Source organism: Ascaphus truei, chromosome 1 (genome assembly GCF_040206685.1).
Source record: "Ascaphus truei isolate aAscTru1 chromosome 1, aAscTru1.hap1, whole genome shotgun sequence".
Lineage (NCBI taxonomy): Eukaryota > Metazoa > Chordata > Amphibia > Anura > Ascaphidae > Ascaphus > Ascaphus truei.
In genome coordinates, this window is record NC_134483.1 from 418,937,690 (window position 1) to 418,960,273 (window position 22,584).

General features: G+C 45.2%; 1 protein-coding gene across 6 annotated transcripts in view; it reads left to right on the forward strand.

Annotated features, from left to right (window-relative positions):
- The first annotated feature begins 11,715 nt into the window (after positions 1-11,715).
- The window catches only part of SETD7 (SET domain containing 7, histone lysine methyltransferase), a 32,304-nt gene continuing 21,435 nt past the window's right edge, over positions 11,716-22,584 (forward strand). The window contains exons 1-3 of one of the 6 annotated variants that reach the window (XM_075615039.1): positions 11,716-12,167; positions 17,344-17,486; positions 21,643-21,788. In XM_075615039.1, the coding sequence (XP_075471154.1) occupies positions 17,469-17,486; positions 21,643-21,788 (164 nt within the window). In that variant the 5' untranslated portion in view covers positions 11,716-12,167; positions 17,344-17,468. Of the gene's footprint in view, positions 12,168-12,329; positions 12,741-17,343; positions 17,506-21,642; positions 21,789-22,584 lie in introns of those variants that run through there. The other 5 variants (XM_075615030.1, XM_075615012.1, XM_075615021.1 and 2 more) reach the window with 5 other exon arrangements.

Genomic DNA, 22,584 nt, shown 5'->3' on the forward strand with positions numbered 1-22,584 from the left:
CACATTGTGTTGAGCGGGGGTAAGGAGCAGCACGGGGTCCACACCTCATTGGGCCTGGCAGAAGGCCACTTTGGTGCTGGGCCCGGACAGATGGCCCGGCGTTCCCCCTCCTCGTGGTGGCCCTGTCAGCCATGCTTATAAACCCCGGTTCCCCCTGGGTACCCACTGGCCCCTTACCTCCTAGTGCGGGTGCCGCCGGAGGTTGTGGGCAGACCGCCGCAGGTGCAGGGAAGCTGAAAGGGAGTGCGGGCAGTACAGGGACCTCCGGCGCTCCTGAGGCTCCACGGTGGGACGCTGGTATGGCGCCACCATCTTGAATATGCGCACGAATGCGCAGTGATGTCTTGTGCATGGGCAGTAGCTTCCTAGTTGCGGCAGACAATTTGAGGAGAGATGCGCATGCGCAATAGCACAAGAGTGTGGCGGCTATTATAGACCAAGCTCCGCATTGGAACTACATCTCCCATAAGGCTCTGGGAGTGCTAGGCACAAGGCCCACAGTAGCCAGTAGGGCGCCTGGATTCTCCTGCCAGTAAGGAGATACATTTGACATGCTTAGAGAGCCACGCCAGTCGGAGCTGGGACAGAGAAGGGTAAGGGTGTGCTCAGTGTGTCAGTGGCCCCTGAACTAGGCCAGAGACCTCTCATAGGCACCAGCTAGACCCCTACTCCCCCTATAATTTTGTGGCTGCTACAGGGACAGGCCCATTAGATAGGAACACTGCCCCGGTAGTTGCATAGTGTCAGGGACACAGGAGGATGCCGCACAGTAATTGCGGCCTGTGGTCTGGGACCAGACCACCACCACAGATAGAGACTCTCTTCATGGTGGGACCGTCCAGTAGGAGTCCACCCCACGTAGAAGCGGACGCCTTCGTGGACGATGACGACGCTGGATCAGCGGATCCCTGGTTATTATTTGGTAGTTGGATGTTTGAACTGGGGCGCTCCCTGGAATGTGCGGCTAGAAGAATTTTCAACGCCTAAGATATATTAAATAATTAAAAGATGTAAAATATTGTGTTATCGTGTAAAAGAGTATAAAAAATGTATACTGGCCCTTGTTGTTGATTTTTGGCTGCTGCTTGACCTTGAAGAAGGGAACCCCGAGTCCTTCTTAGCGTTGCAATAGAAGTATGGAGATGGTCAGCGCAAACTCATGGACCTCACGGTGTTGATGGAACAGAGTGGAGTTGAATAAAAGATGGAATAAAAGATAATAAAACACAGTATTAGTGCATGCATCCACATGTGTGGGGACCGAGAGGGGGGGGGAGGAGGAGGAGGAGGGGGATTGAAAGGGTGGGGTGATAGTGGATTGCCACTAGATATATAATAAATGAAACGTGAGCAATTAGTTTCAATGACTCACACGGGCTTGTGTGAGACTTCACCCTCAACGCTGACTGTAGTTGGTAAATGCAAACTCCTATAGTGGAGTGACAATAAACAAAAACTCACACGGCCTAATGTGAGTTCGTTCCCTCAGTGGGTGATGTCAGCCTGCTTGCTTAGGTGATGTAGGTACTTCTCAGCAAACAATCCCCAGTGGACAATCCACTATCACCCCACCCTTTCAATCCCCCTCCTCCTCCCCCCCCCCCCCCCCTCTCGGTCCCCACACATGTGGATGCATGCACTAATACTGTGTTTTATTATCTTTTATTCCATCTTTTATTCAACTCCACTCTGTTCCATCAACACCGTGAGGTCCATGAGTTTGCGGTGACCATCTCCATACTTCTATTATTTGGTAGTACCTGGGTGCTGGAGCCCCTGGGCAGGTACCACAACAAGTGCATCAACTCTAACACTCTTACTGTGGGCAGCACTGTCACGCATACTTCAGGTGGGAATAACTTTGTGGGCTGGACACTGGGACTCTGGTGTCCCTGCACCAAGTATGGTGGAAGTACCCTGCGAGGGTCTGTGTTCATAAAGTATGTTATGCTTTAGAGTATGTAAGTTGCATGTTCAGTAAACCTATCAATATATACTGCGTGTGTATTTATTGTATTGGGTCCTGTGAGGGGGTTATCCGGCCTTGTCTGGATCCCTTCGCAGGGGGAGGCGCTCTCACCAGAACCAACCAGGTACACCCCAGGCTCCCAGCAGTGGAGGTTTTGGCCTCCTGTGAGCCAACAGGTAAAACGCACCACATTACACTTAGTGGCGGTCTCATCTCCCAGAGGGTGGGGGAAACAGCGTTACACTTACAAACTAACTTAAAAAATATATTTCAAAATAGTTATAGGTGTCAGATTTTGATAAAAAGGGATTAGTCACCCAGATTTAACACTAAACATGTCACTGTCATTAGTACACTTTGTTTCTTGGAGGGACTGCACTTTTAATAGCATGGTTCCTACGTTGTTTCTTTTCTATCTTGCAATATCTCAGGTTAAATGCAAATCAAGCAGCTTTTCTCTCCATATGATTACAAAAGTTGTTCCTACCAGTTAGTCCAAAACACATTTCTTTAAGTTGATGTTGCTTTTTATTTTTAATGTTGATCATTGTAAAGATCCCAAGATGTTTGTAGAGAATATTTATATGACATTAAAAAAAGGATGTTCTAAAATGCACTTTTCAATCTATCTCTGATCTTTCCAGTTTTGTAATCTCAGCAAACTAGTAGGGATTGGGAAAAAAATTACATGTATTGTGCATCAACTGTTCATGTTGTGGTGCTTTATTGTCAGATTTTCCATAACCTAAATTTGTTAAAGTATTAGAATATTCCAAATTCTGAATAAAATTAAAATCATAAAAAAGATGTTACATGGCTGAATTATTTCAATTTATTGTATTCAATATATGCTAAGTTGAACTGCACCTTCAAATAGTGCTCTAATTCAGTGGTAGACAACGTGATATACTTCAAGAGCCGCACAACACACACGTACACACGCACACACACAAAACGTTGCAGCGATGGTAGCAGCTTCATAATGCTGGCGCACTCCTTCTCTTACACTGAGAGCTAGTGATTAGCACAGGAGAGGAGTGTCCCAGTATTTACCAGCGCACTGTCACTAAGCTGTTGAGGGAGCGAGGAGAAGCTATTATCCTCCGCAGCAACACTTCTGCTACCTCTGCACTTAAGTAGCTGCCAAGGCGGGCAGCAGTTGGGGGACGCAGGTGAAGCCCTCAAGGGCTGCCTGGTTTGTAACTGTAGAAACCCTAAATTTCCCAAAGAACAGCGTTGAAAGGAAAATAATAACATCTTTAACTACTTGGCTGTCTGTGAGGATTCGCCATCCTGGCGTGCAAAGACCGTCTCCTCACCTCTCAGGCCCTTCTGCAGCAGACACTCAAGTTGCGCAATCTCCTGGTCCTGTGACGCACGCGTGCGCGGATACTGCGCTACCGGTTCATGCTGCCATGGACCCTGATCCCGCCCCTCACCCTGTCACACGTCGTGGACGCTCCCCCAGCCTCCCTGCTGACACGCGATGCCGTGCCTTGCCACATCTAGTTCCTGAACCTTGCCTTGCCTTGCTTGCTGTTTAACTTCTCGTTGCCTGACCCTGCTAGTACCTTGGACTCCGCTTCTCTCTACTCCTGATCCGGCATGTCTGACTACTCTCCTGGCTCCAGTCCTGACCTTGGCTAAGTACTCCTACGATCCGACTATCTCCAATCCTGAACCTGGCTACGCACACCGACGATCCGCAACTCTCCTCTCCTGAACCTGGCTACGCACACCGACGATCTGCAACTCTCCACTCCTGAACCTGGCTACGCACACCGACGATCTGCAACTCTCCAATCCTGAACCTGGCTACGCACACCGACGATCTGCAACTCTCCACTCCTGAACCTGGCTACGCACACCGACGATCCGCAACTCTCCTCTCCTGAACCTGGCTACGCACACCGACGATCTGCAACTCTCCACTCCTGAACCTGGCTACGCACACCGACGATCTGCAACTCTCCACTCCTGAACCTGGCTACGCACACCAACGGACAGTGTGGAGGAACCAGGCGCTTACCTTTAGTATCAGAGTTACAGAGTGGCGATGTCACCAGTGATTGTGGTTAATTGGTGTGTTGTTTCTTGTGATCCCTTGAGCCTGAGGAAGCCGTCCAATCGGCGAAACGCGTTGCTCTAATTCTGTGACCAAGTTTGGAACTTTGGGGCTTCCGTTGCTGAAGGAGTCAGTTTGCAGTCACAGCCGCGCCAGGAACAGCCATCTATTCCGACTCCGGACGCGGCGTAAAGAGCAGCTGCGACCACTGCCATCAACAGCCACGGAAGCGCACCAAGATATTTTCTATATTATGTGAGTGCAACTGTTGTGGATCCAATTTTATGTTTATTAAACTTGTATGTTTTTAAGAACATCACTGATCCCTTTAAATCATTTCTGCCTCACCCATACCCCTGACCGAAACGGGGAGGGGAAGGAACCCAGAACGGGAAGAGTAAAAGAAAGACCTGCATTGAACTTCCTGCCTGCCAGCAGGAGTGTATGAGGCACCCCTGAAATATCCCTGACCGGGGGTCGTAGGTGCTCACCTGAAAGACATCTGCCCTACACCTCTACTCACACTGGGCCGTGTGAGTACTTATTAATCTATACTTTAAAGTCCCCCCCCCCCCCTGCACATCGTTGCAGTAGGGGCAGCATCCACTGCAAAGATACCAACTTGAGATGGTGTTTGCACAAGGCCGTGTAAGCAATTATTAGACATTTACCATCCTAACCCCCACCCCCCTCCCCCCACCCAATTGTAGTGTACCAATTGTAATTATTGCTCGTCAATATCTTCTCCATCTGTGCTTTTACTCATCCCTCGCTCCCCCTACTTTGTCTTGTCTCTACGCACACCAACGATCTGCAACTCTCCACTCCTGAACCTGGCTACGCACACCAACGATCTGCAACTCTCCACTCCTGAACCTGGCTACGCACACCGACGATCCGCAACTCTCCACTCCTGAACCTGGCTACGCACACCGACGATCCGCAACTCTCCACTCCTGAACCTGGCTACGCACACCAACGATCTGCAACTCTCCACTCCTGAACCTGGCTACGCACACCGACGATCCGCAACTCTCCAATCCTGAACCTGGCTACGCACACCGACGATCTGCAACTCTCCAATCCTGAACCTGGCTACGCACACCGACGATCCGCAACTCTCCAATCCTGAACCTGGCTACGCACACCGACGATCCGCAACTCTCCAATCCTGAACCTGGCTACGCACACCGACGATCCGCAACTCTCCAATCCTGAACCTGGCTACGCACACCGACAATCTGCAACTCTCCACTCCTGAACCTGGCTACGCACACCGACGATCCGCAACTCTCCACTCCTGAACCTGGCTACGCACACCGACGATCCGCAACTCTCCAATCCTGAACCTGGCTACGCACACCGACGATCCGCAACTCTCCAATCCTGAACCTGGCTACGCACACCGACGATCTGCAACTCTCCAATCCTGAACCTGGCTACGCACACCGACAATCTGCAACTCTCCACTCCTGAACCTGGCTACGCACACCGACGATCTGCAACTCTCCACTCCTGAACCTGGCTACGCACACCGACGATCTGCAACTCTCCTCTCCTGAACCTGGCTACGCACACCGACGATCTGCAACTCTCCTCTCCTGAACCTGGCTACGCACACCGACGATCCGCAACTCTCCAATCCTGAACCTGGCTACGCACACCGACGATCTGCAACTCTCCACTCCTGAACCTGGCTACGCACACCGACGATCTGCAACTCTCCACTCCTGAACCTGGCTACGCACACCGACGATCCGCAACTCTCCAATCCTGAACCTGGCTACGCACACCGACGATCTGCAACTCTCCAATCCTGAACCTGGCTACGCACACCGACGATCCGCAACTCCCCAATCCTGAACCTGGCTACGCACACCGACGATCCGCAACTCTCCAATCCTGAACCTGGCTACGCACACCGACGATCCGCAACTCTCCAATCCTGAACCTGGCTACGCACACCGACAATCTGCAACTCTCCACTCCTGAACCTGGCTACGCACACCGACGATCCGCAACTCTCCACTCCTGAACCTGGCTACGCACACCGACGATCCGCAACTCTCCAATCCTGAACCTGGCTACGCACACCGACGATCCGCAACTCTCCAATCCTGAACCTGGCTACGCACACCGACGATCCGCAACTCTCCAATCCTGAACCTGGCTACGCACACCGACGATCTGCAACTCTCCAATCCTGAACCTGGCTACGCACACCGACAATCTGCAACTCTCCACTCCTGAACCTGGCTACGCACACCGACGATCTGCAACTCTCCACTCCTGAACCTGGCTACGCACACCGACGATCTGCAACTCTCCTCTCCTGAACCTGGCTACGCACACCGACGATCTGCAACTCTCCTCTCCTGAACCTGGCTACGCACACCGACGATCCGCAACTCTCCAATCCTGAACCTGGCTACGCACACCGACGATCTGCAACTCTCCACTCCTGAACCTGGCTACGCACACCGACGATCTGCAACTCTCCTCTCCTGAACCTGGCTACGCACACCGACGATCTGCAACTCTCCACTCCTGAACCTGGCTACGCACACCGACGATCTGCAACTCTCCACTCCTGAACCTGGCTACGCACACCGACGATCCGCAACTCCCCAATCCTGAACCTGGCTACGCACACCGACGATCCGCAACTCTCCACTCCTGAACCTGGCTACGCACACTGACGATCCGCAACTCTCCTCTCCTGAACCTGGCTACGCACACCGACGATCTGCAACTCTCCAATCCTGAACCTGGCTACGCACACCGACGATCCGCAACTCCCCAATCCTGAACCTGGCTACGCACACCGACGATCCGCAACTCTCCACTCCTGAACCTGGCTACGCACACCGACGATCCGCAACTCTCCAATCCTGAACCTGGCTACGCACACCGACGATCCGCAACTCTCCACTCCTGAACCTGGCTACGCACACCGACAATCTGCAACTCTCCAATCCTGAACCTGGCTACGCACACCGACAATCTGCAACTCTCCACTCCTGAACCTGGCTACGCACACCGACGATCTGCAACTCTCCACTCCTGAACCTGGCTACGCACACCGACGATCTGCAACTCTCCAATCCTGAACCTGGCTACGCACACCGACGATCCGCAACTCTCCAATCCTGAACCTGGCTACGCACACCGACGATCTGCAACTCTCCACTCCTGAACCTGGCTACGCACACCGACGATCCGCAACTCTCCAATCCTGAACCTGGCTACGCACACCGACGATCCGCAACTCTCCTCTCCTGAACCTGGCTACGCACACCGACAATCTGCAACTCTCCTCTCCTGAACCTGGCTACGCACACCGACGATCCGCAACTCTCCTCTCCTGAACCTGGCTACGCACACCGACAATCTGCAACTCTCCACTCCTGAACCTGGCTACGCACACCGACGATCTGCAACTCTCCAATCCTGAACCTGGCTACGCACACCGACGATCTGCAACTCTCCAATCCTGAACCTGGCTACGCACACCGACGATCTGCAACTCTCCAATCCTGAACCTAGCTACGCACACCGACAATCTGCAACTCTCCAATCCTGAACCTGGCTACGCACACCGACGATCTGCAACTCTCCACTCCTGAACCTGGCTACGCACACCGACGATCTGCAACTCTCCAATGCTGAACCTGGCAAGTACCATTACTATTCTACTATCCGTAAACATGACCTGGCCTGAACGACTACTCTACACTCTAGGCGCGCCCGCGTGGCTGTGGGTCAGCGTTACTCATTTCGCTGCCTCAGCACCGTGGTCGCGCTTTGTTTGTGGTGAGCTACGCGTTACACTGCCATGGTGGCCAGCAAGGCATTGCAAAGGCCTTCAGATCAGAGTGCATATGGAAGAAAGAAGTTGACTTGAATGTCTTTGTATTGTTGCTGCAAATATGACTCACTAACAAGGTGACATCAGAAGAGCAATAAAGTCACGCTGCTCATCAGCAATCCAGTTTTCCACAAATTCTATATTCAGGGATAAACCACATACGCTGTGTTATAACCGACAAGATCTCAGATATGCAGTTGTATTATATTTTGGAGTATAACTTCTAGTAGCCATACTGGAGTCTTACTGACCATCACATACAAGTCCCTTCAGGGACATTTTGGAAGCAAATGAAGAAGATTTGGAAAAACATCCGCTGGCTTGCATTGGAATTAGGGAAATATTTTCAGTGAGAAAATGAGAAGAATGATCAGTCGTTTTTCAGCCAGTAAGCTGCTGGTCTTGGAGTAGTGAAGATATGTTGCAGGTTGTGATAGTCCATTCAAATCCAACATTACAGTTAGTAATTTTAGCTGCACTTTATTTTCTACTAGGCTTTATTCCCCACACACTATCTAAGGCCTCGGGCATGGTCAGCGCTTAGGCGCTGACCCGTGCTGAGGCGCGCTTACGCTCGGCAGTGAGCCCCTGCAGCCGCAATGAGAGCGGCTTTAGCAGGGGCTCGCATACGCTTCCGCAAACGTGCGGAAGCGTGTATCTTATGAAAAATTTACATTTTCGCGCTCATGGGAGCGCAGGGCCGGTCACGTGAGCGGTTCGCCCAATGAGGGCGAACCAGCTTCTTGACGTCACAGGCCCGCCCCCCGACGGCGCGCTAACCAAGGCCAGGGAAAGCACCCGCTTTCCCTCAGCCTCAGCGCGCCTCCGCACGGGCTTAGTCACCATGGACTCAGCCTAAGAGACTTGGACTGGACTCTAAGAGCCCCCTCACAACCTTATACCTATGGTTGGAGTGCCCATGAACCCCAATGCAGGTTCTGGGCTACCTGGGCATTAACTGGGTATCCCCCTTAACCTAGGGACCCCTCATAGTTAGTGACACTTTGCATCCCTTTGCCCCATTTACCTTTCTGGGCTATGCTGAAGCAGGGAACCCTAGCGGTGAGTCGCGCATGCATTTTCAAAGGGAGATATTGCCGGGACAAATTGCCTACATGTATTCGAGAATCAAGCATGATTCTCGGGTAAATTTTTAGTGGAACCCACAACTCCGGACCCCAACTACCTAGGCACAGTCTGACAACAATTTCTCTGCAAACCCCCCCTTGATACTCATGCCCTAGCAATCCCTGCTCGCTGGCATCCCTGCATAAACACCAAAAATCTTTATTGTCGCACATTTACACATTATGTAGAGCTTACACTCTTGAACCCTAATACTCGGATCAGAGGTAACCAAAACAGGGCTTGACCTTTATTAAAAACCTGGTTACCTCCTCATCGTCACAGGCAGCAGCCTGCACCTAGCGATCAATGGAGTTCCCTGTGACCTGTGTTTCTGGTGGGTTATTGCCATGTGCCTATATTGTATGTTCCCTGTTGCCTTTGGCCAGAATACATTTTCCTTTATTTAACTCTCTCGTTCTGCCTGGTGCTTGCGATCCCTGTAAAAGTCGTGTCTACCGTGACAGTGGGAAACAAACAGACCAATCGGGAGCGCCGACAAAGCTAGTGCTATCCAGCACATCGCTGGACAGAGACCGGGGGTCCCAGCAGAGCTTGGCACCAAGCGTCCAGTGTAGCACAATACTCCAGTTCTGAAGGGGCGAGTGCCCTCGACAGGCAGCTGACCTTCTCCCAACATAACATAATGCCCAAAGTAATGCACTTACCATGTACATACAATAGTAACAAATACAATGCAGTTGCCCATTACACAAAGTAGGTATTTAAAGCTTACACAAGGGTAGCCTTATTGAGAGCCAGAGGCAACAGGTGGGCTTGGCCTTTATTGTGAAGGAGCCTGGTTGCCTCTTTCATCACAGAAGCCGATTTCCATAAGTCTTGTCAGTCTAATTAAACCTGGGGGGAAGGAAGGGGGGAAAGCCTTGCTCAGCTAGTGCAATAATATTAATACCTGGTTATTGAGTATAGGTAAGGTGCTGCCTGGGATAAACGATAGAAATTACACATGAAAAAAAGGATCCCAGAGAAGGTGAGCAGTCAATACCCCTTGTTGTAGGAGATGTAAATAGAGTGAAATAAAACTTATTATGTTAATTGTTGATATATAAAATAAGGTGAGCAATTTAAACACAAAACCGCAGTATAACGAATAAATGCGGCAATTAAAATGTTATCAGAGTCTGAGTTACTAGGGTATGTGGTAGCATTATATACCTAACAAAGGGTTACATGCCCCAAATGCCCTTTGAGACATTTAACCCTTTGTTAGGTATTTAGTGCTACCACATACCCTAGTAACTCAGACTCTGGTAACATTTTAATTATCAAACTTATTAGTTATTTCTAGTGCCCAAGTACTGTACCAACACTTTGACTAAACCCTGGTGACAAAACAGAACTGGAGAAAAGATGGAAAATAGAAAAAAGAAGAAGAACATTAGGTAGTATTTTAATTTTATGAAATCCCATAGGCTACACCAAAAAGGTGAGAACATGATGGAAATATAATCATATTAAAAGGTATAGTATTTATTTATGTTTAACCCATGGGAGCGTGTTGAATTTCCACCGGTTGGGATTCTGTATTTTCAATGTCTACCTATCTTTTAGCGTTTGGAGATAAATGGTATGCTAGTAGTTGGCCTAGGTTATAGTAGGTTATTTTTTAAAGATGATGGAAAGCCACCCCCACCCCACACCCTTTTTAATGTATACCTATACAGCACAGCCTTACAAACCCCATGACTTTTACCATTCCAGATAAATCATCTTGACAGTAGTGATATTGGCCATCCAAGAAATGGTATTCCGGTTCTCTAGGTCTTTTTTCAGCTGGTTGGATATTGGATACAATTTGAGTTGTAAAGGTTGCTATCGTTATTAGCTATCTGAACCTCCTGGTATTTAATCACCACTGGGTTCCATTGACAAAATTGGTTTATATTAATGTTACTGTTTCATTAGGAAGATTACTATAGACACTCTCTTTAATATCTGTGTTGAATTTTCAAATTAAAACTGAGACGTTTTATGTGCAGATGGTAAATGTGAAAGTAAGCCAAAATGTGTCACATGATCAAGCCTAGAGATGTTATCTTTGATATTGCTTGTGAGTTACATTTTTTTGTTGCTGTTGCCTCTCAACAAAAGTTTTTAAACTTGAACACAACAAATGTTTACCTTTCACTTTTTATGCTGAGTGCCCTCATTTGTGCTTTTTTTGTCCATCTGACACCTCTGTAAGCAATTTATTTTGTATTTACTTAAAATCTGTGTGTTTTTTTTAATGCTGCTCCTTGCCATACTGTTATTATTACACTACTACTATAACTCAACCACACACACACACACACACACACACACACACACACACACACACACACACACACACACACACACACACACACACACACACACACACACAGATACCAGGGCAAATGAGTTTTTTTTTTTTTTAATTCCTGTGTAAATTTAAGGTGTGGGAGATGTCAGATAAAGTTGCAATATTGTATAACTCCATGGATTAATAAGAGTTACATGCAAGATGTATCAATAATGTTTTACATGTATTCATTCACCCAGCACAGACAAGCTGGCATAGCCTGCTCACCATGTTGTCATTGCTCAGATACCTCACTTCTTTTCCTTGGGGAGGAGGCACTGATGTGTTATATAGATTATTCTTTTTAGTATGCCAGGTTTCTGGGAAGTGATTTAGCAGGAGAGAGGAAGCAAACAGGGGGCAAGAAAACTGGGTGATGTCAGTGCATCAGCTGCTCAAAGCTCTCACACAAGAACAGAGGAGACATTACACAGACGAGGAAAGTCACAGCAGAGAGACATCTAGACTGGGAGGAGGGAGAACGGCTGAACATCAGTGACTATCACTCTAGGGGGAGACAGCGTCCTAGGAGAGTGGGTGAGAGACAGCTCTGCACGGAGAGCACACTCAGGAGGGAGGGGGAGGCAGAGTGGGTGAGAGAGACAGCTCTGCACGGAGAGAGCACACTCAGGAGGGAGGGGGAGGCAGAGTGGGTGAGAGAGACAGCTCTGCACGGAGAGAGCACACTCAGGAGGAGGGAGGGAGAGGCAGAGCTGGGAGTCACGCACTTGCTGTCTGGTAATCTTGGAGGACGCCATGGACAGCGATGATGAAAACGTGGAGGAGATGGTGGAAGGTGGGTGCTTTATGTCTGCATTGCCTGGCTGAGTGTCCCATGCATTTAGTAACACGGATACTTTCCTGTAAGGGAGAGCATGCTTGCCAAGGATAAGGTCCAGTCCACAGATACAAAAGGAGATAAGACCTAATAGGAGCCAGTGCCGAGAAGAGGAAGGTAGGACACATGCACAAAGTAATACAAAGGGAAGCATGCAAGAGCATGCGTATAATAATGGGGTCTGGTTGATCCTGTGTGTGGGAGGTGGAGTCTGGGGAGGATGCACATAATACATAGGATCCGATCAATAGGAAGATAGGACATTCTTACACCGGAGAGGATCCAGTCCATAGAAGGGAAGGGTAGACCATGCTCACCCAGGATAGGTTACAGAGGGCCATGAGGGGAGGAGGGAGAGCATGCTTGCACTGTCTCTATACCACCCGGCCACTGGAAGGAAGGAAGAACATGCTTACACTGGCTGGTCTGATCTAGTCTGGATAAGGAGAGAGGTCATGGTTACACAAGGAGAGGGTACGAAGTAAACAGCATCATCTCCCCAAGTGATTAGAAATTACAGTGGAGATCGTGGTTAGTCACTATCCTACACAGCATAAACACCATGTTACTGACAAAGTGAAGAATGAGCATGCTTACAGGGGACACCCAGAAGAAGGGGCAGCACAGGCACTGTACATGTGCAGGATAGGAGATGGGGAATATGAAGGGGAACCGACCATGGCCTATCCAGTACTTACAAAGGTGCCAGCCCTACTGTACACAGGGAAGGTTTCCAGTCCGCAGGCGAGATGAGACATGTTGTATAAAGCTGGGCGACCAGATCAGAAGACATTTAAGGCCACGAGCTTATTATAATGGCATTTTAGATACACCCTAAAGTTGAAAATGATATTTAACCATTTTGCAAACATGTATAACATCTGTAATTATATATGTAGTATCTTTTACTTACACGTGTGTTTTAGTGTTTACAATTGCACTTTGGTCCTGCTAACTGCCTACTTGTTGCTTGGACAGCTGAGTCCCAGAGTCACATCCAGATGCATGGATGCCTTTTGCCCTGCGGGCCACCAGTTGTAGAGCCGTGGTATGAAGGATCAGACGCAGTCCCTTACCTGGGAAGGGGCAGGCATGAGAAAGCAATATAATAACCGTGTAGGGGGTCTGTGCATGAAGGGGTGCACATGCACTTTTCCATTAAAATGAATGCTTAAAGAAACATGTTTTTCAGGAGTCTCTAATTGTCAATGCGTTAGTGTTTTCCATTTTAACCCATGTGTACATGTGCCACCTAGGAAGTGGTAGGAAGACTTACCTGACAAGTAATGTGATGAATTAGACCAAAAGTAGTACAAGTGCTATCTTTTTTGTGTATGTGCCTTATTTTAATGTAAAAAAAAGCTGAGTTTGACCTGGCATAAACCCCTTTGACTACCCATGTGTGTTAAATGTAAGACACTCGATAAACAGTGTTGTCTGCTTTGTGTCTATACATAATAAGCCTGCATGTCCTGACATACGGAAACATTCTGTTCCCAGATTTTTTTTGTTTATCATCGAGCCAGCTACAGCAGAAACAAATGCACATTTATAGCCTTCTATGGCTGCATTTGTTTAAATGTAAAGCACCTGAGATATTAGTAGGAAAATACCTACATGGTGTCAGTAAGACCACTGCCCTGCACCGTGTATCCTACTGCTAGGACAGGTGTGAGCGAGATTTTTTATAAGTAAATGCCAGGGGACTGTGCGAGGCCTCTGTAAGTTCCCTTGACTCAGACGGCTTTGGGAAATGCATCGCCATGGCAACGCAGCATCAAATGGCGCCGCGAAGTCATGTGGCATGATGTCATATGACCCCGCGGCATCATTTGACGCTTGAGACAAGGTAAGGGGGGGGCACGAGCAATGAGGGAGAGAAGGCAGGGGACCACAGGGCAAAAAGTTTGTGCACCCCTGTGCTAGAATATAACAGAGAGAGGTCACAGTTGTTGCGTCTCCAGGTCTGACTGATCTGTATTCACATCTGTCTTCCCTGGTATCCAGTTCCCTTTTTTTAATTAAATATTACATGTCTGAAAGGTTACTCGCTTATTAGGACATCAGTTTGAACAAATTAAGGCACTTGAAGCTGCAGACTAAGCAATATACTACGTGTGTGTTTTTTTTTAAAATAAATCAGTTTTGTACTATGAGCAAATACTGTAATTGTAGTATTTTAACCACTGTGAATTACATTTTTAATGTATTATAATGTAACAAGCATTTTTTGTTTCTATAGCAACCATTTCCAAAGTCACATCCCCTTCCTCTTCTGAAGCAGGCTCTGGCACACCCCCTTTTGAGCCCTGCCCTCTCTCTAGCAGTGCACCAATTGTATCTAGTGCCTGTCTGGTCACATGATCTTCCACACAGAACTTTGCATCTTTGGTCCTCTTCTACTGCACTGACATCCATTTAGTGAACCCCCGAGCCGAACTTTGCCAATCGATCGGCAACTTAGTTAATTACTTATCATTGTATGGATTGTATTAATGCACATATTAAAAGGAGAGAAAAAATGGCAGCTTGGACTGCTGCTTTATGGATAGGTTAACCAGTTGGTATCGTAACTGTGTAATGCTTATTGCACAGGCAGTGACATTGTAAAAGCCTTTTAGTAGAGCAGAAATAGATTAAACGCTCCTTTTGAACAAATATGGCAATACAGCCACTTGAAGATTTTGTGGAATAAAACCTCTCTTTGTACTCAGCTGAAGTACAGATTTAGCAGACGTTGTTAACCTGACTTAACGCCCCCAAACAATGCATTAAATAACACTTGTGTTATCTCTCTAACCATTGTTTTCAGTAGCACTACTGTTAAATAACGTGCCAGCGTTAACGCAAAGCCATTACATCTGATAGAGAGGAAGTCAAGCGCTAGGTATGCAGATAGCGCTAATTTACACTACCTTGAGATATATTACTGATATGCATGGTTAGTATGTGCAAACATACACTATGCTTTATTACATATCACAAAAATAGCATACATTTTTTGAGGAATTAAGTTTTAAGAATCCTTACATTTAAAGCCGATCAGAATGGGACATTCACAAAAGAAGAGAGGTAAGTCCATTTAAGTAAATACTCTAGGTTATCACACTCCTTGTATATGGTGTGCCTTTGTATATAAGCGCCAATGCGGCCCCCAGCATTCTGTGGCACTAACTTGGGATTCCCCCTTCACTGGAGTATTTGGTAGAAGTCCGGTTCGTAGTGTGGAAACACTTCAGCATATGACGGAGATCATTTCAACCTAACGTGTTTCGTTGCGTTTATGCAATTTCGTCAGAGGATACGGTTGCTTTGGATGATCCCATATTTATATTAAAAAAAAAAAAAAAAGAGTCCAGCTGATATTGATTAGATGGTAATTAGCATGGTGATGCATCATGGTACTTTTGATGTTTAAAGCTATAACACTAGACCATATGAGATAGTACATATAACAACCTATAAAAAGTTTGTACAATATGTATACATAATGAGACATTTCAAAAATATTAAATATATTAAGTATAAAATAGAAAAGGAACTGTCAATCCATTAAACTGGTAATATTGTAAAAAGCTTATCTATTGGTAAATATATCGGACTAGATAATATAGACCGATTATGGTGATATACACCATAATTAATGCTCTGGGGAAAAAATGCTCTGATAGTGAATAATTAGGGAATCAAACGGGATTGCTAGAGGAAGATTTCCCGACAGGATACAATATCTTCTAATGATACCATATGTAGACTGCATAAATAGATTTTTCTGATTTGGTAATATCCCATATTTATCTCTATCTGGACAACGCGTGCAGAGCCAGAACACAGAAAATAGAGGTTAATGACAACATCGTTAAACCACGCTGTATCCAGAAAGTAGAGGGACAGCGGAGTGAGGAAAAAACAATCCATGATACAGTATGAATAAATGAAATACATGTGCTCATAATATCCCTGATTTATTTGAATAAGTAATGTCATTAATAGGGACATGTAATGATGTAATAAGACATCTAATGTTTTCAATATTTAGCTATTCAATAGCTGTTACTATATATGATCTGCATATTGCTACCATAATTAAATCCAATGGTAGAACAATGTTGTTATAATATTCTACTAATGAATATGTACATAACAAAGGAGGGAGCAATAAATGCTCAACCCAAACCTCCAAAGATGAGACACCTATATGCAGAGAGAGAAGGACTTGGCAGAGGTCTATACGATGGTACTTACGTCAGTGCACTCACTGAACTCTTTTGGAGACAGGGTACCTAATGTATATATCCAACATGTTTCTTTAGCACACAACCTCCTTTTTTTTTAATATAAATATGGGATGATCCAAAGCAACTTTATCCTCTAACGGAGTTGCATAAATGCAACGAAACACGTGGGAGACTGTGTGGACCCAAAAAGCTGAGACAGAGATTGAGTATTAAACTCATACATGCTTTTTATATCTCTGTTTGTGAGTAACCATTGCAAATTTGTATCTTTTTAATAAAATTGTTCATGCAATATTACACTAGGAGGGTGCACCTTCTCTTTCTTTTTTCCTTTTCCTAGATGTGTGTGTGTGTATGTATAACTATATATATATATATATATATATATATATATATATATATATATATATATATATATATATGTATGCATGTGTGTGTGTGTATATATATGTAAAAATCTGATTTTGCTAATTAATATATTTCTTTCATCGTTTGAGTGCCTATTTTGCTTGTTTTATCACATTTCGAGCGATAAACGTGAGGACCCTCCTCTTCTGTTCTTGTCACCACGGAAACGTTGTGATCACGGAGGAGCGATAACATAACCGCGACTTGCCGGAGAAGCTGTGTCACTTTGGTGCAGCCACTTCGGCACCAGAAGAGTTAATGTGTTGGTTATTTTGCAAGCGTCTGAGTCAGGTCGAGATTCAAAACGTTTCTATTGTGCTCTGCATCGCCTCACAAAGGATACTATTAAATTATTGAAAATGCTCATTTAAGTTGTGAGTAAAATTAGGTGCATTGCCACCTGCTTTTAAAGTCTACTGTATTCGTGTGAGTGGATAAGCTCACTGTGTGTATTTTTTCTGTGCCCTACAGTATTTTTCTTTTGCCAGATGCCATATTAAAGAAGCCCTGCAAAACTTCTTTGACGTCAGCAAAGTATCTTCAATTGAACACTGCTTATTAAAGTTGTCATGCAATGTAACAAAGCAATGGGGATAGCCAGCAGGATGTTCGGATGGATGGGGAGAGAGAGGTATTCGCAGCAGAAAGAGGTAGTAATGCCCAGGGCCGATAGAAGGGTAGTAATCGCCCTTGTAGGTGAACCTTCAGCCTTACGCGCCCCCTCCCCCACCCCACACAATTAACTTTAGATAATGATTGCACATGCTCGTTGTACTGACTCCTGAGGCTGGTGAGAGTAGTACCAGCCTTTGCCACTCTAGGCAACCGCCTAGTTTGCCTAGTGGTTAAACTGGCCTTGGTGATGCCACTTTATATAGTGTTGGTGTCACCTCACCTAGAGTACTGTGTACCAGTTCTGGAAACCATCTATTAAAAAAATTATGTTATGAAAACAATTTTAGATAATTAAGTACATCAAAAAATCATTTTGTCGCCTAAAATCATTAGCCGCTTATGTTAAAAAGCCATTATTCTTCCCTAATGCGCACATGTTCTTACTCCTTTGTATGGTGATGTGCACCATGTTCATATCAATGCATTAAGAATTGTTTGCTTGTCAAGAAAAACTAGCGCACACTTGAAGGAGAAACTGAAGGACCTTAATATGTACAGCAGAAAAAGGAGAGGGGGCGAAAGTTGAAAGTTTCAACCCTATTAATGGTTTCAGAGAAAATGCTATAACAGGGTCATGGTCTGAAGCTGGAGGGTGGCAGGCTCAGGGGAAATGGAGGTGAGGACAGTATGTAAAAGGATGGTGGATTTGTAGAATAGCCTCCAAACAGAGGTGATCGAGGCTAATGCATGGAGGGAATTAAAATATACTGAGAGGCATATGGCTATCCTAAATATGAAAAAAAAAAACATGCATCAAATAGGATACGAGGGTTTACAACAGATAGATAAGGGGCAGTGTCGAGAAGTCAGGGAGCGCAGTACACCAGGGTGAACATAAAGGGAAAAAGCATAACACAGATGATAGTGCAACACTGTGTGGTGAAATGGTGATATACCTATAACTAAAATGGGGACATGAAGAGTGAACAATAAAGAATTGCTACACGAATGGAAAGGATATCAAGTAAATTTAGTGAGCAAACATCATGGAGCACACAGATGCAGTGGGAACTTACAAGAGAGCCCCAAAATCAGGCAATAACAATAGAGCACAGTCAGTGTCCGTTGTGGGAGGTGAAAAACCTGTGAGTGATGGAACTGCTGCAGGGGGTCAAGCTGCGCCGGCGAGTCCTCCACTGCAAAACACCACAGAACGTCCGGGTTTGATTCTCGCACTCTGATTCCTGTGCCAATAGAAGCCCGTTGTGTCCGCAGTGTGACGCTGTCACGTGGAGTGGAAGACTGAGTGGGAGAATCAAACCCGGACGTTCTGTGGTGTTTTGCAGTGGAGGAATCGCCGGCGCAGCTTGACCCCCTGCAGCAGTTCCATCACTCACAGGTTTCTCACCTCCCACAACGGACACTGACTGTGCTCTATTCTTATTGCCTGATTTTGGGGCTCTCTTGTAAGTTCCCACTGCATCTGTGTGCTCCATGATGTTTGCTCACTAAATTTACTTGATATCCTTTCCATTCGTGTAGCAATTCTTTATTGTTCACTCTTCATGTCCCCATTTTAGTTATAGGCATATCACCATTTCACCACACAGTGTTGCACTATCATCTGTGTTATGCTTTTTCCCTTTATGTTCACCCTGGTGTACTGCGCTCCCTGACTTCTCGACACTGCAACTAGTAAAGGATCAACAAGGAAGATCCACTGAAGGTTGAGCTGCAATTGAGCACTGGTTGTATATTTTATTTTATTATTTTTTTCTTTCTATTGTTGCTTCACCCGTATTGCTGGTTCACAATTGCATGTCACTTCTCCTTACCTGGAACACCCTCAGGAGCGCATGGTGATTTTTTTGTTCTTGAACAGATAGATAAATCTGATTGAGATGCACAAATAACATTTATTATTTATTTATTTAAAAAAAAAGTTTGATAGGCTTTAAATTATTTCCTCCTTTTTCTTGGTGATGGCAGCATAACTATATTACACAAAACAATAAAGCTAGAAAGGACTGGATTGACAATGTGCTTGTAGATAATTTTAGTCCAGGGTTGCCAGACAGCCCATATATACAGGATTTTCCCTTATTTCATTGACTTGTTCCAGAAAGGTCTGACGCATAATTGTCCCGTATTTTAGTGCCTGGACGTGAAATGCCTGAACTGCATATTACTGTAATGAAATCAGTCATAAAAAGTAATAGATTTCTACTTGAGTGTAATAGTTACCTTTTCCGATGTCACCTTACTAAATTATTAAAAGAATAAAGTTAGGACACTGCCTGGTCATCATCATACCCTGACACCCACCCCTATAGGCAATAACTTGTTAGTTCAGTGCGCCTCTTTCCCCGCACTGACAAGAGCTGAGATGGTAAAAACCATAGAGTACAGCGGCCAAGCGGGAGATACCATTCAGCTGGAAGCCTTTGCAAATCCATTCATCACTCATCGTGACGTCACACTTTCATACTGGATTTCGGCGTCCTGTATTATAAAACGTAAATATGGCAACCCCATGTTAGTCTTCTCACAAAAGAGATTAGGCAAAAAGTGTAAAATCTCTCCAAAGCATTTTGATACCATGGAGACTTTTTCAGTTCAGAGACATTATTTTCAATTCTTAAACTAGCTGACTTGTAGGAGGAGCATTTTACCTAAATTAAAGCTGCAGTTCAGTCTTTTTTTTTTTTTAAATTTTTTTTTTTTACTTCAATAGTTTCATGTGTGCAATCTCTAATTACCTAAAGAACTGTATAGCTGCAGGTCAATTCGTTCTCCATGTATTGATAGGCGAAATTTGGTGACATAATTAGAGCTGGCATATGTTTATATTCTGCCTCTGTCACTCAGTGGAAGCTCATGAATATTCATGAGCACTCCTGCACTGACATGTGCTAGAGGGAGGGCAGGGCTGACAAAGGGGTGTGCCAGAGCTTGTGACAGGACATGAAGGGGCAGTGCCTTAGCAAATGGCTGTTAAAATAGAATACAAGAAAATTGGTCTTTCAAAGTTGTTTTTTTAAAAACAGAAAATGCTAAAAGTATTTTTTCTTACTACAGAACTGATTTATTAAAAAAAAACACACATGCAGGATATTGACTGAACTGCAGCTTTAACATGCCCCTGTCGTTTCTTCACTTTGGTCCTATAGTAGTATAGGTGACTGCCCCCTTATCACTTTACAAACAAATATTGAGGAGGTGGTGTGGTGAATGTATTAGTCTTAAGTAAGCATTTGGGTCTAATTCTTCCCTATGGCACCCTTGGACAATTACATATACCTGAAAATACACCTGCATGTTTATTCAGTTTTGACACTAAGCCCTTCAATGCCAGGAAGGCCTGCAAAGCTGTAATCGCACAAATACACACACACACACACACATATACATGTCCTTCCCTTAGACATGTAATGTGTCCTCCTTTACTTTCCATTTATCTGCTTAATTCGACTACAGAGAGGTGGTGTTCTGGTGATGTCATCAGATGGCATGAGCGGAGGCTTGGATAAAGTTGCCATATGGTGTCATACTGGCAGTGGTGTGTTCAATAAGAGAAAAAGTTGAAATGTTTTGGCAGAAGTATCACCGCTGTGGTGAATTAGCGTTGTTTAAACACAATTATAAGCCTTGCAATTGTCTCATTAGTGGTAAGAAAAATTCCCTTACAAAGGTCCATATTTACAAAGCATTGCTAGACCATAAGACACTTTACGGCTTCGAAAAACACCTTGGCCCATATTTACTAAGTGGCGCTGCTCCGTTAGACACCTTCCAGCCTATTGACTTGAATGAGCCAGAAGGTGTATTCTGGTTCTGGTAGGTGTCTTATAGATTAGCACCGCTTAGTAAGCAAAGCCCATTGTGTTCTGTTTAAGACAAGTGAATGGGCCGTAATGTGTCTTCCAATGCCAACGGTGTCTTATTTCATAGCACTGCTTTGTAAATAGGGGCCCACATGTTATCAGTCATTGTTTCAACAAGTAATCATAAAATGCAGTATCTTCAATTAAACCATGTATGAGAAAATAGTACAACTATATTTCTAACACATGAAATACTATGGGACAAAAACAAATTGTGCTGGAAAGAAATAAGAAAGCAGTGTGATTTGTGATGTATTGATCTTGCATTGTACTTTGCTTTCTGTGAAGGTCTTCTGGATGATGATGGGTTGCCCCATGGCTTTTGCACAATCAACTACAGCTCCACTGACCGCTTTGAGGGACACTTTGTACATGGGGAGAAAAATGGACGTGGCAAGTTCTTCTTCTTTGATGGAAGGTAAACACCATGAAACGTTAGTGTTTTTCATTGATTTGTGTTATACAGTTGCTGCTGTCTTCATTTTCCTGTTGTGGGGTGGAGTGTCAACACTGAACCCTTGTGTGTATACACGTGTTTGTCCCCCTTTTCTACAAATGAAACCCTAGAAGACTGTGTTGCGAAGAGCCTGGGCAAACGGCAGCGCTACATAAAGGAAGCCATTTGCCACAATATGTAGTGGCTACATACAACCCTGCACTAGAGGGAATGCAAAAAATAATCAAAGATCTGCAACCCATGCTGACAGACATTAAAATATATCTTCCCCCAAACTTCCCATCCTTGCATTCTGGCAACCGCCAAACCTCAGACAGTTAGTCAATAGAAAACCTCATAACGAACTAAAGAACACTGTTAATAACACAAAAGCATGCAACAACACACACTGCAAACTTTGCAAACATATATCCAAAGATCCCACAGCCAGTCACAAGCATAGAACATTCAGTGTTAAATGAACATTATGTACAACAAGCGCTATGTACATTAATGGCGCTATATAAATAAAGACATACAATACAATACACAATACAACATTCTGCTGCACATCCAGGAATGTGGTGAATATATGATTCAATGCAGCAAATGTGACCAAGAAGGCTGCATTGATGAAACCGGTCCAAAACGTCAAACCAGAACGAACCTACACAGTCACACAATAACACACCATGAAGAAGGAAGATATTGCATTCCAGTGGGACACCACTTCTCTCTTTCCACAACATGATTTCAACATCAAAATCCTTAATGGAATGTTTAAAAGCACTCAA